This window comes from Rhinolophus ferrumequinum, chromosome 5 (genome assembly GCF_004115265.2).
Source record: "Rhinolophus ferrumequinum isolate MPI-CBG mRhiFer1 chromosome 5, mRhiFer1_v1.p, whole genome shotgun sequence".
Classification (NCBI taxonomy): domain Eukaryota; kingdom Metazoa; phylum Chordata; class Mammalia; order Chiroptera; family Rhinolophidae; genus Rhinolophus; species Rhinolophus ferrumequinum.
In genome coordinates, this window is record NC_046288.1 from 55610105 (window position 1) to 55625399 (window position 15295).

The 15295-nt window shown below is 38.8% G+C and overlaps 1 protein-coding gene across 1 annotated transcript in view; it reads left to right on the plus strand.

Annotated features, from left to right (window-relative positions):
* ARHGEF38 (Rho guanine nucleotide exchange factor 38) overlaps positions 1 to 15295 on the plus strand; it is a 120752-nt gene that overhangs the window by 65508 nt on the left and 39949 nt on the right. The window contains exon 4 of the mRNA XM_033106284.1: positions 8962 to 9109. Within this exon, the coding sequence (XP_032962175.1) occupies positions 8962 to 9109 (148 nt within the window). The remainder of the gene's footprint in view (positions 1 to 8961; positions 9110 to 15295) is intronic.

The following is a 15295-nucleotide window of genomic DNA, read 5'->3' on the forward strand; positions in this document are numbered from 1 at the left end:
GGAAAAGAAAAATCAGCAGAAGGCAGTCAATGGGATACAACGTGGAGGCTGGAGCTTCAGTCTCCTGAGGGAGACCAAGAAGGGTCCCTGGGCTCCTAGGACTTCTTCCCTCTAATAAAAATAAAACCAGGGTGGCTTAGTAATAAGTTCTACAGTTCTTTTCTCTGAGAGGAATATTAAGTTCTAAGATGTTCTGCTGAAGGAGCTGGCTTGTAGAAGTGAGTGGCATAGTTGTACAGTCAGATTTGAATGGAGCTGTGAAAAGTCACAAGTTGCACAGAAATCACATAGAAATAAAGTCCTAAATTCTATGAGTTTAAGAGTTCTGTGAGTCCCTGAACACTTTCCCAACAGCCAGGAAGTGAAAATGAGAAGTGCATTGGCAAAGGTGCAGACCTTGGAGGTGCACAATAGCCTGGAAAGGATGTGGCCTTTGGAGGGAGACAGAGCTGTGCTTAAATTTTGGTTTGGTCACCACTAGCTCTGTGACTGGGGCAAGTTACTTTGATCAGTGAGGACTGCACTTCTCTGCCTAAAATAGAAACCTCACCAAAAGAACTTAACCAAAAAGGGACTTTTTTTTCTCACATAACAAGAAACCTGTAATTCAATAGTCCGGGACTGGGGCAACTGCCTGCTGGCTCCTTGCAGCTTTTTCCTTCACAGTATTTGACATGTGGCATTTGGCCACATGGCTCAAGATGGCTACTCCACTGCCAAGCATGCTTCCTGCAGGCAAGAAGAGCAAAACCACCTCTTCCCAAGGTGTTTTTCATTTAGGGGAAATAGAAGCTCTTCCCAGAGCCTTCTACCTGTATCTTATGATTTCGTTTCACACACACACACACACACACACACAAACACACACTATTTCATTTTGTACACATATACATCCACACACAAACACACACTTGCACCTATATTTGGCCACCTGTAACTACCAGGGACTGGGGAAAGGCCAGTAATTTTAACTGGGTGCATTACTGATGCAAATTCTATTAGTCTGGAAGAAGGAAGAATGGGTAAACAATTAACAATGGATGCTACATTCATTTCTTCATATTTCAAATGGGGCTAGTGAGTCCTCTATGGCAGAAAGATACAAAACATACGGTGAATCCCCTCCAGAACATAAGCTCCACATGGGAAGAATCTTGTCTGTTTTGTTACTGTAGTGTCACCAGCACCTAAAACAGTGTCCCCAGTCAGTACTTACTGGATGAATGAAATGAATGGCAGATGGAGATAACGAGAAGTGTCCAGTCCAGTACATTGGCCATCACACGAAACACAGCAATTGTTGGTGCTGTTACTTAGTCTGCCTGTGATTTTTCCTATGGCAGTTTCAGAGGCTGGTAGGTGCCATAGAACTATTCACTGTAGCAGAAGCAAGCTATTTACAGAAGCAAGCAAGATATTTACTAAGGTGTGATAAATGGAATCATGGTTTGGTCCAAGAACAGGCTCTGCAGTGTTGTCAACCTTGAGAAGGGAAAAGTTATCATATCTTTTCCTAGTCCAGCCAGGAGAAACCTTCACTTTCAACACTTAGAGAGCCAATGTTTTATTTTATTGAGATATAATTGACATATAACGTTATGTTACTTTCAGATGTACAACATAATGACTCATTATGTGTATACATTGCAAAATGATCACCCCCAATAAGTCTAGTTAACATCCAAGAGACAATGTTTTCTTAATGTGCCAGTTGTTTTAAAGATCCCCCATCTGGAGCTAAAGTATCCAGGAAGTCAAAAAGGTCCAGGAAGAGACCACAAGTTACCATTAAAATAAACAGCTGTATTCTTGAATGTTAGTGCTGGACTTATCCTTAAAGAGCATCCAGTCCAACCACCTTATTGTTCAAACAAAAATAGTGAGAGCCTGATTTGCCTCCAAACAGCATCCCTAACTCTGGACCCAGTCAGAAGGGAACCTTCGCTGTGCCTAACACAGTCTAACTACATATGATACACCATCTATCTCCACTGCTCACCAGTGCTCCTCAGATTGTCCTGCCCGGCTGCTAGGGCACACCTGCCACTGCCAGATGTGCTGGGTGCATGCTGTCTCCGTGGTGGAATGGTTTCTCCTTTGAGAGACCTCACCATAATTATGACACCATCCTCCCTGGCACTGGACACAGTGGTGGTCATGGGATAGGACCCCACATTCCACTATGTCTCCCTTTCTTTCTCTGTTTTCTCTTATGATCCAGCTACTGCCATGTTCCCACTCTTCACCCCTTATTTCCTCTGAAACCCACTCCTCCGAAATTGCTGTTACCATGTCACCAGAGACCTCAGAATTGTCAAATCCAATGAACACGTTTTTCTGAGCTTATCTTACTCTAATGCTTCTGAAAAAAATTTTACTGACATATTCCTGTTGTCAGAAGAGAACTATCTGGAGCCCCAGGAAATGTGGGGTTATGACCTGAAGCCACAGCCATGGGCATGAAATAACTTTGTAGTCTCATTTTATCTTAAGAATTCATGTAAATTTCCGATTCTACTCTTTTATGTGAAAATAATGTGCTTTTTCCAAATATTTTAATAAATTTGATACTCAAGGGATTGGCTTGTTTTAATTCCATGGCTGCATGTACCACCTGGACCCTGAATTTGGTCTGAATTTCATAACCCTAACCAGGATCCCTTGAGTATCCTCAATACTCGATTTTATCCCCAGGTAATATAGGAAATAAATGAGACTTAAGGCAAAGGATGATGAGCTTTGTAGGAGGCATTTACTCTTCCATCTTCTTCCTTCTCACTTCCCCCCTTACCTTATCCTCCCTTAGAGAACACAAGGAAGCAAGGAAGGAAGGAAGAAAATATAGAAATGATGTGGCATTTCGGCAGGCTAATCTGCCTTGTTTAGTCCCAGCAGCTGGGCTCTTGTCCACGGAAGATAAGCAGACTGTGGAGAGCTCTCCTTGGAACTCCTGGTTGAAAACTGCCAATAAATCTCTTTCACTTAGAAATGGCATATTTACTCCGTTGTGTGTGTCACTCAGGGAAGGGATAACCAGAAGCTGGCATTATCTCACCCAATCTCAGACCTTCTTTCCAGGGAGTGGGCCATATCCACCCTCTGTCCTTGTAGCCATCCCAACCCCTTGTCTGTATTCTAAATACTCTGTCTTGACAAGTTTTACTTAGAACCACAGAATTGTCTTTTGGGATATATTTTAGACCTTAATTATGCTTTAAGGTTTTAACTAAAATTCTCTTTTAACATCATTGTAGTTGGTTTTCAGAGTTGAAACTTATTGCATATTTTTTCTTACTAATACACGTAACTTCCTACTTTAAACTCTTTGTCTTAGTCAGCTCATGCTACCATAACTAATTACTATGGACTGGGTGGCTTAAACAATAGACATTTATTTCTCAAAGTTTCGGAGGCTGAAAATCCAAGATCAAGATGCCTGGTTCTTGGAGAGAGCCCTCTTCCTGGTTTGTAGATAGCCACCTTCTCACTGTATCCTCACATGGCAGATAGAGAAAGCTCTGGTGTCTCTTCCTCTTCTCATAAAGACACTAATCCCATCATGGGGACTCTACCCTCATGCCTTCATCTAAACCTAATTACCTCCCAAGACACCACTTCCAAATATCATTCCACTGCACCATAGGACTTCAACATATGGCTTTTAGGAGGAAACAAACATTCAATCCATAATATTCTTTAGAAGTAACAGTTCATGCGATATTTGTATAGAATTTTTGAAGAAAACTTTATGGGTAGTAAAGAGGGGACATTCAACTCATCATGATTTCTCCCAAAATATTTTTGTATAGAAGAAGAAAAAAAACATAGTGTGTTGATTGGAATTAAATTGAGCTGGGAGAAACAGAAAACAAAACAAAACATTACTAGTTTAAATAAATTAAATGTTCATTGGGTAATGTTCACTCTATTATGTAAATGTCTAAAGACATTTAATCTACACCTGCATGGCGGCTTTGTTCCACAAAGTCCTCTGGGATACAAACATCTTCCAGCCAATAGCTCCACTTACCTTGTCTTCATGGATAAGGTCATATCCAAATTCCAAGCAGCAGGACGGAGGAAAATATGGAGAAGGAGGAGTAAAAGATGAACTAAACTTCCTCTTAATGAAAGTTCCTAGATATTACCACAGGACACTTTTACTTATATCCCATTGTCAGATTTTAATTACCTGGCCACATCTATTGCAATGGAGGCTGGTAAATGTAGTTTTTATTTGGGGCAGCAACAATTCTATTGCTAGAGAAAAGGGGGAGCACTGACATTAGGGAACATGGCAGGTTCCTATACCCACAGACTTTTTCAATTGTTTTGCATTCTTCCTTACTATTTTGTCCTTGGCTTTGTTGACACCAATGCCAGTTTTCCTGTCTTCTTCCTAGCTGGGACTTCTCAAGCTTTTCTGCACTCAGTTTTGTAGGCTCCCCTCAGTGTTACTGTTCCCTAGCTTGTGGGTTTCAAGTCCTCTTGTCTCCTCATCCTGTGAACTTCCTTGTGTGACCATATCAAATTCATGGCTTTCACAGCCCATCGTTTACAGATGTACATCTCTTCTCCAGATCTTCTTTTCCTGAATGCCAGGCTCATGTAGCCAATTCCATTAAGGACTGCTCCACTTGAATATTCTATGGTGACTCAAACATGGTACATCTAAAACTAAACTCACTGTTTTTCCTCCTAAACCTACTCCTTATCTTGTTGTCATTGTCTATCCACGTGCTCACTGAAACCAGAATCCTGGGATATACCTGGAATTACCCTGTTTTATCTCTCACGTATGTTTAATGTCCATTTTTCTTTCCCTCTTCTCCATCTTCCCCGCTTTTGTTTTAGTGATTATAGCTAACATCCATTGAGCATTTATTTGCACATGCCAGCTGCTGATATAAATATATCACATATTTTAACTCATTTAATCTTCAAATGACTGTACTATTATTACTATTCCCAATTACAGATAAGGAAATTAAGGAAGACAGAAATCAAGTCACTTTCCCAAATGTCACAAAAGTAAATGGTAAAACCAGGATTTGAAAGCAGGCAGGTGATGCTAGAGCACTGTCTCTTAAGTGCTATGACTTCCTGTTTTAGCCCTCATTATTTGTTTCTTGTGTTATTACAGAAGCTTTTCAATTGGTTTTTCTTTTCCAGTCTCACTATCTCCTCCCCTAAATTCCATCTTTCATACGACTAACTCCCAGAGTAATCTTTGAAACACAATCTAATCACTGCTGTCTCAAATCCATCAGTGATTGTCCACTACCTTCAGGCTGGAGTTCCATCTCCTTCCTGATACACAAGCTCCTTCAGGATCTGGCCACTGCCTACCAATACAGCCTCCTCTGAAACTTCCCCACGGACAGGGTACCAGCAGCCATATGAAACCACTTGCAGCTTTTGAAAAGACCTTGCTCCCTCAGGGTGTCTCTCTGCCCAACTCATAGCTCCTATCTCAAGGAGAGACAGTTATAGAAATAGCTCAAAGGTCCTCGAGGAGACAGACGACTCTCTGTGTTTTATAGCTCTGTTGTCATACTTTCCACTTAATGTGGTAAATGGGAGTCTGTTCTTTCTCCCTTTATAAGTTCCTTGAGGTAAGTGGTGATTTTTCATATCTGCAGTACCTACCAAAGTGCTTAGTTCATAATTGTCACTCATTAAATTGTTGCCAAATAAGGATGAAATAAAGACTATACCTACTTCATTCCCTTTTAAGCCTAGTTCAAGGAGAACTCTTGGATATCATTGGTTTACTCTGGTTTACTTACCTGCAGGGGAAGTTCACCTCGGAGTGGTGTTAGAATAATACAGAGGCTGCATCGCTTGGCATGGCACATCTAGGGTTGGCTATGAGGATCTGGAAGTAAAGAAGACATGGGCCTCCAAGAAGAACATGAATATATTTACATTAGTGAAGGGAGCAATGTGGAACACAGAAACAATGATACCAGGACATAAAAGGTGTTCCATATTCTTGGGAGTTGTTTTTAAAGGAGATAACTAAGGAAATTGAAAAGGGTGCATTTTTTTTCTTTTTTGCATGGCAGCAAGTGCAGAAAGTCTTGGGTTGTAGAATTTTTAAAAAGAACTACACAATAGTTATATTTATTTTATACGATTCTGGTGCTTTTGTGTCAGGCTGCCAGAAGTGAAATTACCTTCACTGGTCTTGGCTCAGTCCCTTTTCCACTCCTAATCATCCCTTCCAACTCATATACATTAGATAGAGCAGTTGTCCTTCACCGCTAAAGAAACGCAGCCGAGAGTTATGTTACCGTGGAAACAGAATCATTTCTTTTGCTGCAAGACACATCGCTTCATCTGCACTATTATGAAGCAGAATACATTGGTAGGGCTGGGAGGAGAATCAAATATTCTGCCCACCAGTGTTGTACTTGGCCTTTGGGTGAATAAATGACTTTCAATTATAGTACTTAAATACCTTTTAACTTTAATAATTATTATCAGAGCCCCAAAAGAATTTTACTTGGAAAAGAGTAAAAAATTCCACTCTGCTGTGAAGGGGAGAGCTATAAATTCTTTCAAACTAGACCACTTCCATTAAAGAAAATACAAGGGAATTTACAATTAATGGTTTCATTGTGTGTAAAATAAATGTCTTTGCCCTTTGTTTTTTGGCTTTCTGACTTGATCCTATTGTGGATTTATGAGGGCGTCCCTACCTTTCTTTCTTTGTTTCTAAGCTGCTTTGTAATGAACATCCATATTTACAACTTCAACTTGTATTGGGCTGTGTGAATTCAGTTGGTTTCTCCTTGACTTGCTCCTGAGCTTCCTTTGAGCCTCGCCGCTCACTTGTCCTTCTGGGCCATAATTCCCTCGCCCAACCAAAGCCCTCACTCCCATTGGCCACCTGGCTGTTACTGGGAGGCTCTCCTCATCTTAGGCCTAACCCTCAATTTAGTCACTATCATAATGTATCTTCTCTTCTTATAACTACTCTATTTCTTACTGTCTGTGTGTCCATTGTCTTGAAGAATAAATCTACCAGACCTCTATGGATAGAAGGATCAACCCAGTATAATCCCAGCGACAAAACAAGAATTCCTCATCTCTTCAGTTCCAAAGATACTCACAGATGCTGAGTTTCTTTACAAATCCAAAAAAGCACTGATGAACACACACACACACACACACACACACACACAGGACACACAGAGTCTAGCAATAATCACAGGGAAATCTCATATAATGAAAACAAAAGCAGTCTTTTATTGGCTGGATATAATTAGAAAAGTACAAGTGTTTTAATTCTAGAGATAGTAGAGCAGCATTAAGAGACAAGTGACATTTATTAAGCAACTTGTCAGTGTCAGGCACTTCTTACATTCACATCTCATTTAATTCTCAAATTCATCCCAAGAATTACTATCACTTAGTCTCACTTTACAAATGAGAGAATTGAGGCTCAAAGGTGTTTTTTTTTTTTTTAAGAAGTCATTCCCAAATTCACCATAAAAACCGTACTTGACGGTGATTTCTGTTTCTTTCCAAATGTATCACTTAGCACAGTGTCCAACTGTTTTGACATATGGAAAGCTAAAGCCTGAAGAAAAAAATGAGAAGGATATGATCGCTAATCCTGGCTTCGCCACCTCCTGCTAGGACTTTGGGAAAATCACTAATTTATTTTAAACTCAGATTTGTCCATCCTTATTTAATATGGATAAGTAACCTCTTTTCTCCTCCTACATATACAAGGAGTTGAACAGCCAGTGCATGCAAAACATGCTGAAAATACAAAGGGCATTTCTATTTCTGAAGGAAGAACGACTTGCTGTTCTTACTATGATAGGTCCATATCACTTCCAGTCAATTCAGCTCCAAATCATTATCAACTCCAAATTTGCAATGTTTTTGAGAGTAGACCCTATCACATATTTCTTTTGTGTATCCCAAATCATCTTAACACGGTGCAGGGTTGGGCAGTGGATGGTTAAGACACATTTTTAAGTGAAGGAGTGGGAGATTAAATCAAACTATTGTCCGATATCTTCCTGAACCATCAGTTATAGATCCAGTTTTATCATACTATCAAAAAAGATTCCTTAAATGCTGGACACAATTAGCCCAAGCTGCTTTATGAAGAGACGGTCATATCATACTTGTAAACCTTGTTCCTAGCATTATCCAATTGACATTATTTCCTTTTATTTATTATATCTATTTTTTTAACAGAAACAATGGCTGATTCTTTTTATCATCACATATAAGAAAATATTTTATTTATCTAAGCTCCATTGCTTGCCTTTTAGAGAACCTCAGGAAATGTTAGTGGAATAAATATTTAAAAATGATTTACGTAGCACCTGAAATTTCATTTTCCATAACTTTAATAAATTAACAATAACTGCTGCATTCTGAGCATTTACCATGTACATACTATACTCTGAACTGCACACACGTTATCTCTTTAATTTTTATAATGACCGTATGAAGTTAGATCTATTATTGTCCCCATTTTACAGATGGGTAAACAGGTTCAGAGGGTAAAAATAACTTATCCATCAGAACCTGTCCAAGTGCGTAGCACAGCCTGATCCAAACTCACGGGGACTGATTCTAACGTGCTGCCCTTAGCCAGGCTCCTGCCTGCCAGCCATACACCCGGTTACCTCTGAGAAAACCATCTTTCATTTGCTGCCTAGCTCTGTTAAGCTCTTTATCTTTTGTTTTATAAAAGAAAGGAAGGGAGAAAAAAAAAACAGGGAGGGAACATGGAGGGAGAAAAGAAGAAAAAGAAAAGTGGTGGTGGGAGGCAGGCCACTTAATATCTTCCAGCCCTCCTGAATAACCTGGGGATAAAGTGGAACCCATCCACCTTTTTAACACTAGTCAAAGTTGTGGCATAATGAATATGCGAAGTGCCAGCGTGGTCTGACTTGATATCATTTTGCCTTTGTTTTGTTTATTTATCAGGAGAAATATTCCTGCAGATTAAAGGGCCTCTGGAGGATATTTATAAAATCTACTGCTATCATCACGATGAAGCGCACAGTGTACTAGAGTCCTATGAAAAGGAGGAAGAGCTGAAGCAACATTTGAGCCTCTGCATCCAGTCCTTAAAGTAAGGCCCTTTCAAATGATGATTTCCATGCACTCTCAGCTGCCTGCCTAGCAGGGAACATTTTAACTGGATGTAGATGAAAGTTCTCACATAAATCCTAGGTTTTATGAAGCTTGCTGAAAGCTCTACTTTGCGTTCTCTTTATGAAAAGCTGACATTCCAGAAACCCTGATTGACTATTTTTTTTCCCTGCAAAGATGACTAAAAATAACATGGGAGAAGATTTGGGGATCTGTAGAGATAGAAAAATGCAGTATCAAAGAAGTGAAATATGGAAGAAAAGCCCCTCCTTAAAGCTGTTGTTACTTGTTTGCTCCACACAGATCAAGGAATACGTGAGACAACGCGTGGCACTGTGGTCACTGTAGCACATGGGATAATAAAATCAGTGGAATGTCTGTGACTCTCTCAAGGGCCCTCATCTTCCCCCAGACTCACTGTGGAGAAAGAGAGGAGATTGGCGAACACAAGTCAGGCCCTGTTAAAGTGGGTTTCAGGAAAACTAGTCATACCTTTCTCCTCATCCCCAAATTATTGGTGGGAGGTGCTATATATTATACATTTATTTTTAATCCAGGAGAAATATCTATGTACTATAAAAATCTAAAAAATAGAAAAAAGCATGAATAAGATAAAAGCCCTTGCTATTCCATGTATTAATTCCTTGCTAAACCGTGTATTAATAACCACAATTTGCATTTTCTTCTAATCTTATCTATATGCATAAATATGGACATGTGTTTGGGGTGATTCTTTTAAATGAAATTGGTATCTTACTGTATATACAGTTTTTTGTTTTTTATTTTACCACATGAAACTTAAAGCCCAAATTAGTGTCTTACTCCACATCTTACCCAGTGATTCTATTGTGGTCTTTTTAAGGATTTTAAAAAATTACCTGTTGTCAAATGGTCTTGATTAGGCCAAGAATTAACCAAACAGGGAGAGTTGTGATGTATAAATCAATGCACACCAACCAGTCTGACCTTCCAGTACATCCCCCTTATATACTCTATTGTAGGGGGCATTAATGGAAATCCTAATGTGGTACAAGACGTTCGTAGCTGAATTAAAGTGAAATTAGGAGACTAAATGAGACTATGATGGAGAAAGTCTTTCTAGGCAAGAACTGGGCTTCAAAGTGGGTTTAAACTGGCCGGGAGAGTTTTTTTAATTAGCTTTATTGCCCTCTACTGGTCATTGAGTTATTACAGTTCTTTAACCATTTTTCATGCCATGGAAAATAATATATTTATGAGGTGTGATCAAACAATATGGTGAATGTTTAAATTTAAAGAATTTATTACAGTAAAAGACACATTGCCATTAATCCCCCTCAAAATACTCCCCCTCTCTTAGAACATACTTATCCCATTATTCTTGCCACTTTCTGAAGCAGTTCTGGAAGTCCTCTTTCAAGAGTATCTTCAGTTGCACTGTCATGGCTCCCTCGATGTCCTTAATCAATTCAAAACATTAACATTTCATGGTCATTTTGACTTTGGGGAAGAGCCAGAAGTCGCAGGTGCCATATCTGGTGAATAAGGTGGAGAAGGACACACCATAATGTTTTTATTTGACAGAAATTGCCATATAGCAGAAGTGGTGTATGACATGGAGTGTTGCCATGATGGAGGATGATTTACAGCACACTTCAAAACACACCTTCTCTCAACTGTAGCTCACACCCAACTGCACCGATGAAGTTGAAATTTGTCACACACTGTTACTAAGGTTTGATGTGCTACTTCCCGTATTGAAGATCCCTGCCTTTCCATTGGATGGCACTCGGCAGCAGCATTCACTGTATTTTGTGACCACAGAGTAAAGGCTCCATGTCTCACATTGCTTCTGGTACAGCAATTTCTGTCAAATAAAAACAGCACTGTGTGTCCTCATCCACCATGTTCACTGTATCTGGCACGGTGTGACCTCTGGCTGTTCCCCAAAGTCAAAATGACCATGAAGGTAAACGTTTTGACTCAATTCAGGACATCAAGCAGACATGACACCACAACTGAAGACACTCACAAAAGAGGACTTCCAGAACTACTTCAGAAAAATGGCAAGAATGATGGGATATATATGTTTGAAGCAAGGGGGAGTATTTTTGAGAGAAATTAATGGCAATGTGTCTGTTACTATAAAATTTTTTTAAATTTAAACACTCGCCGTACTTTTTGATCACACCTCATAAATCACAAGCATTTATTTAGTGCTTGTGCTGTACCAAACATAGTCCTGGGTGCTGAAAATACAAAAATAAATAAAGATTTAGACCCTGCCCCTAAGAAGCTCAATATGACCAGATGACTCTTAAAGTTAATATGTGGTAAGGAGCTCCTGTTCATATTTCTCCACCATTTGAAATTTAGTTCAGTGTTAGCAAATCAATCCAGAGAACGCTTAAAGACTGAAGTTGTATCCATATTAATAAATTAATATGTTAGGAGCACAGTTTTCTAAATATGCAGATACTTTTTTCCCCTAGGATTAAATAATAGTGTTAGCGTGGGAGTGAATAAACACCTTTTCTATCTTATATAGTGGTAAGATCTGATCCTATAAATGTCTGTCCTGAGCCTCTTTCCTTCTTCAGTTTCTAGAAATTAAAAAGAGAACTCCTATAGCAAGGGAACAACTAACACCTTGGGTCATCAGCTCAACTCCAACCCTAGAAATGAAGGTCCACACGGGGAGAGGATGTAGTTCCTTTCTTTGTCATGTGCTCTTAACCGCTGACCAGAAGTGGAGCTGTCTATTCAGAGGGGATGGACATTAGTTTATTATTCATTAAGCTTTTGACTCCTAAGAGAAATTGACCTTGTCAGAACATGCCACTAGGCAGTAGAGCTCAGTATCATACCCCTTAAAAAGCAGCAAAAGTCAGAGGTAATTTTTAAACTTCATGAAACCTTAATTACTGAAAATTACTTTCAGACCCAATGGCTCATTTGATCTTTTTCTGAAAGCCTCGAGTTATTGCCCTGGTGATGTCCCAAATCTTGTGTATTCCACACCATTCTGACTTTAGGGAATAATTTCAGGCACTGGAAGGTGTTAAGGTTTAGAAAGCACAAAATCGAGAGGAAGTAATATTGGCAGAACTATTTCTTAAGGGAAAGAAAATCAAAATAAAATAGCTTAAGTTAGAGCTATTTTCCCAAAAGTTGCCTTTCCATGAACATAAAGTTAATGATGAATTGTACTGGTCTGCCTGAAAGCTGAGAGCAGTAGAATTATTGACATTAACTATAATACTGACCTCAATTGAGCTAAGCTTTAAATTCTGAGAAACAGGTTTTCAAACAGGTTTATAGGCCAACGAGAGTCTGGAACACCCAAGGGCTTGATTTCCCTTGCCAAGTAATCAGTCAGAGCTATTACTGTGGCTCTGCCTTTTCCTTGTGGCTAAATAGCGGAGCCCAAGTGCACAGTTGCCAATTTCTAATGAATATTATGTGTGGTCTCCATTTTCTACTGTGCAAAAGGATATTAGAATAACTGGGTTTGAAGCAATATCCACGAGAGAGGTGGGTGGTTTCATGCTTCAGAAGTTAAAGCAGATTTTTAAAGCAACTTAGGTTGCATTTTAACCAAATTAAAATACATTGATTGAGGGCTTAATAAATATGTATTAAGAGTGCTAGATAATGTTGAAAATATTTTTTAAATATATGTATAACCATAGTTCTTGCCTACTAGGAACACACCTTCTAGGTGGGTAGATAAGCAAAACCATCTGGAGAGTTGAATAACAATAGCAGAGTAATTTTAATAGCACACCAGACGCTGTCAGGTGAAGTTCAAGACTAATTTCCAAAAAGATAGTAGAGAGATTTCCCGGTTCTGTAACAGCCTAGAGCTCATAAACTTTGGCTCTTCTTTGAAGTCCAGTATCTTTCAAAAGAGAAAATAATATTTGCATCCAGAAAATGCTTTTGAATCCCTTTGAAACACGAGAGCAGTGTTTCCTGGTGTGTGAGTTCCCCTGCATCAGACCCACCAGGGATGGGGATTAATAGTGCAAATTCCTAAACTTTGCTCCAGACAAAACCAGCCCCCTCAGGTGGCTGTGGGTACACACTCCAGTTAAGAACTACTTTAGCAATTGGAGAAAGACAAATACCATATGATCTCACTTATATGTGGAATCTAAAGAACTGAATAAATGAGCAAAGTAAACAGAAATAGTCTCAGATATAGAGGAAAAACTGATGGTTGCTAGAAGGGATGGGGGTAGGGATGAGGGTGAAGGGGAAGGGATTAGGTAGCATAAATTGTTAACTAGTATTGCCAAGGGGATATGACAGACAGTTTGGGAAATATAATCAATAATCTTGTAAAGATTTTGTAGGGTGTCAGATGGGCCCATGTCTTATTAAGGAGACCACTTCATAGACAGTGTAGATGCCTGACCACTGCAGTGTGGTCACTGAATAATATTGAAGTTGAAGCTGAATAATATTGAATGTCAATTATAATTATATATATATATGTATATATATATATACACATATATATGTGTGTGTATATATATATATACACATACATTCACAGGATGTGGAGCACAGCACAGGGAATAGAGTCAATGGAATTATAATAGCTATATACAATGTCAGGGGGGTAATAGATTGGGGGGGTTATCACTTCGTGAGGGATGAAATGCTCCAACTTTCATTGTTTTGTACACCTGAAACTAATTTAAAAAAAAAAGAGAGAACTACTTTAGAAGGAGAAATGCCCACATCACTCACTCGCTGCTTTCTCCGAAGCACATGAGCTATTTTCAACTGTAGAGACAACCTAAGCAGTAATTGCAGGGTTTGGAGACCTTAAGACAGAAAAGACTAAACTATCCAGAGCACAATAACACATCTGCATCCATAGCATACAACCTGGAAATCTTCATGTTTTCATTTGTTCAACAAGGAGTATTTACAGAGCTGCATTAGTGACCCCTAGGATTGTATGAAATACTGTATTAGTACAGTCCCCAAATTTATGGAAGTTACTTGCTAAAGATCTAGTTACTCAGCCTCATTGGGGTTATTTAAGGTTTCTGATCTGTATGAGGAAAAGTGAAAAAATAGAATAGCTATAAATGCCAGTGTAGCTATAATTAGAATAGCCTGTCTGCTGCCTCCTTTTTCTGTTTTTCTAGTTATAAATACTGCCAAATCCTTGTTGCCTTTCGAGGCCATAGAGATCTGTTTATTTTGTAACAGAAAAAGAATGAAGGGGCTTTTCCAAATTTTTTGGTGGCTGGAAGACATATTTCTAACTTCATGTCTAGTTGTTATAAATTAATCTACATTTTTCTTCCTAACCAAGGCCACTGTCCATAGAAGGAAAAATTTTAACTTATAGTCATCTGGGCACTTTGGCTGCTCATATTCTGCTATAGCTTCTCGATTCAGGGAGGAAGCTGAAAGTTCATGCAGCACAGGATCTAAAGGAATAGATCTCAATTTGTTCATCACATTTTGTATTTCATAGTAGTATTCCAATGGCATGTTCAATATAAAGATTGAAATCACTTTTGGAAATTCAGTTCCTCATTATGTGGTATCATGTTTGAACAAAGACTATAATCCTTAAGGAATAGCCATATAAAAACATCTGTTAATTGTTGAGTCAAATTATAATGAGCCCACGAAGGTAGGCGGTGTGGCGGTGGACAGTAAGTTACTTTATCCCATAAAGGGGTAAATGAACACAATTTAACTTCCTTCTTCCTGAATTGTCCTTGGCTGGGGTTAACTTCTGGAAAGTTTTCTCCTAAAAGAGAGATTTTTAAAAAACGATGAGCAAATAAAAAGGGTCTGTTAGAATGTAGTGCCCCTATTTCACTACTCCAACAGGTAAAACCTGTTGGAAAAATCTCTCAGGTTCCTCTTCATAAAATGTTACACTTACATTAAATAAAGTGTTTATGTTATCATATTTAGGTTTTATTTGGTTAAAATAAAAGACACAGAGAAAAAGTTTGCCATGTTTTCTCTAGGAGTTAAGAGAACAATCTTTTCTCTCAACTTCAAAGTATGTGTTTTGGTTCCAAAATGATCACATTTTTCAATTGTTTGTTTCCAATAGAAAACTGCATTTAATTGTTTTCAAATTTTCTGATCTATGATTCACAGAGCATATTGGGAAAAAGAAATTCCCATTAGAAGGGGATAGAAA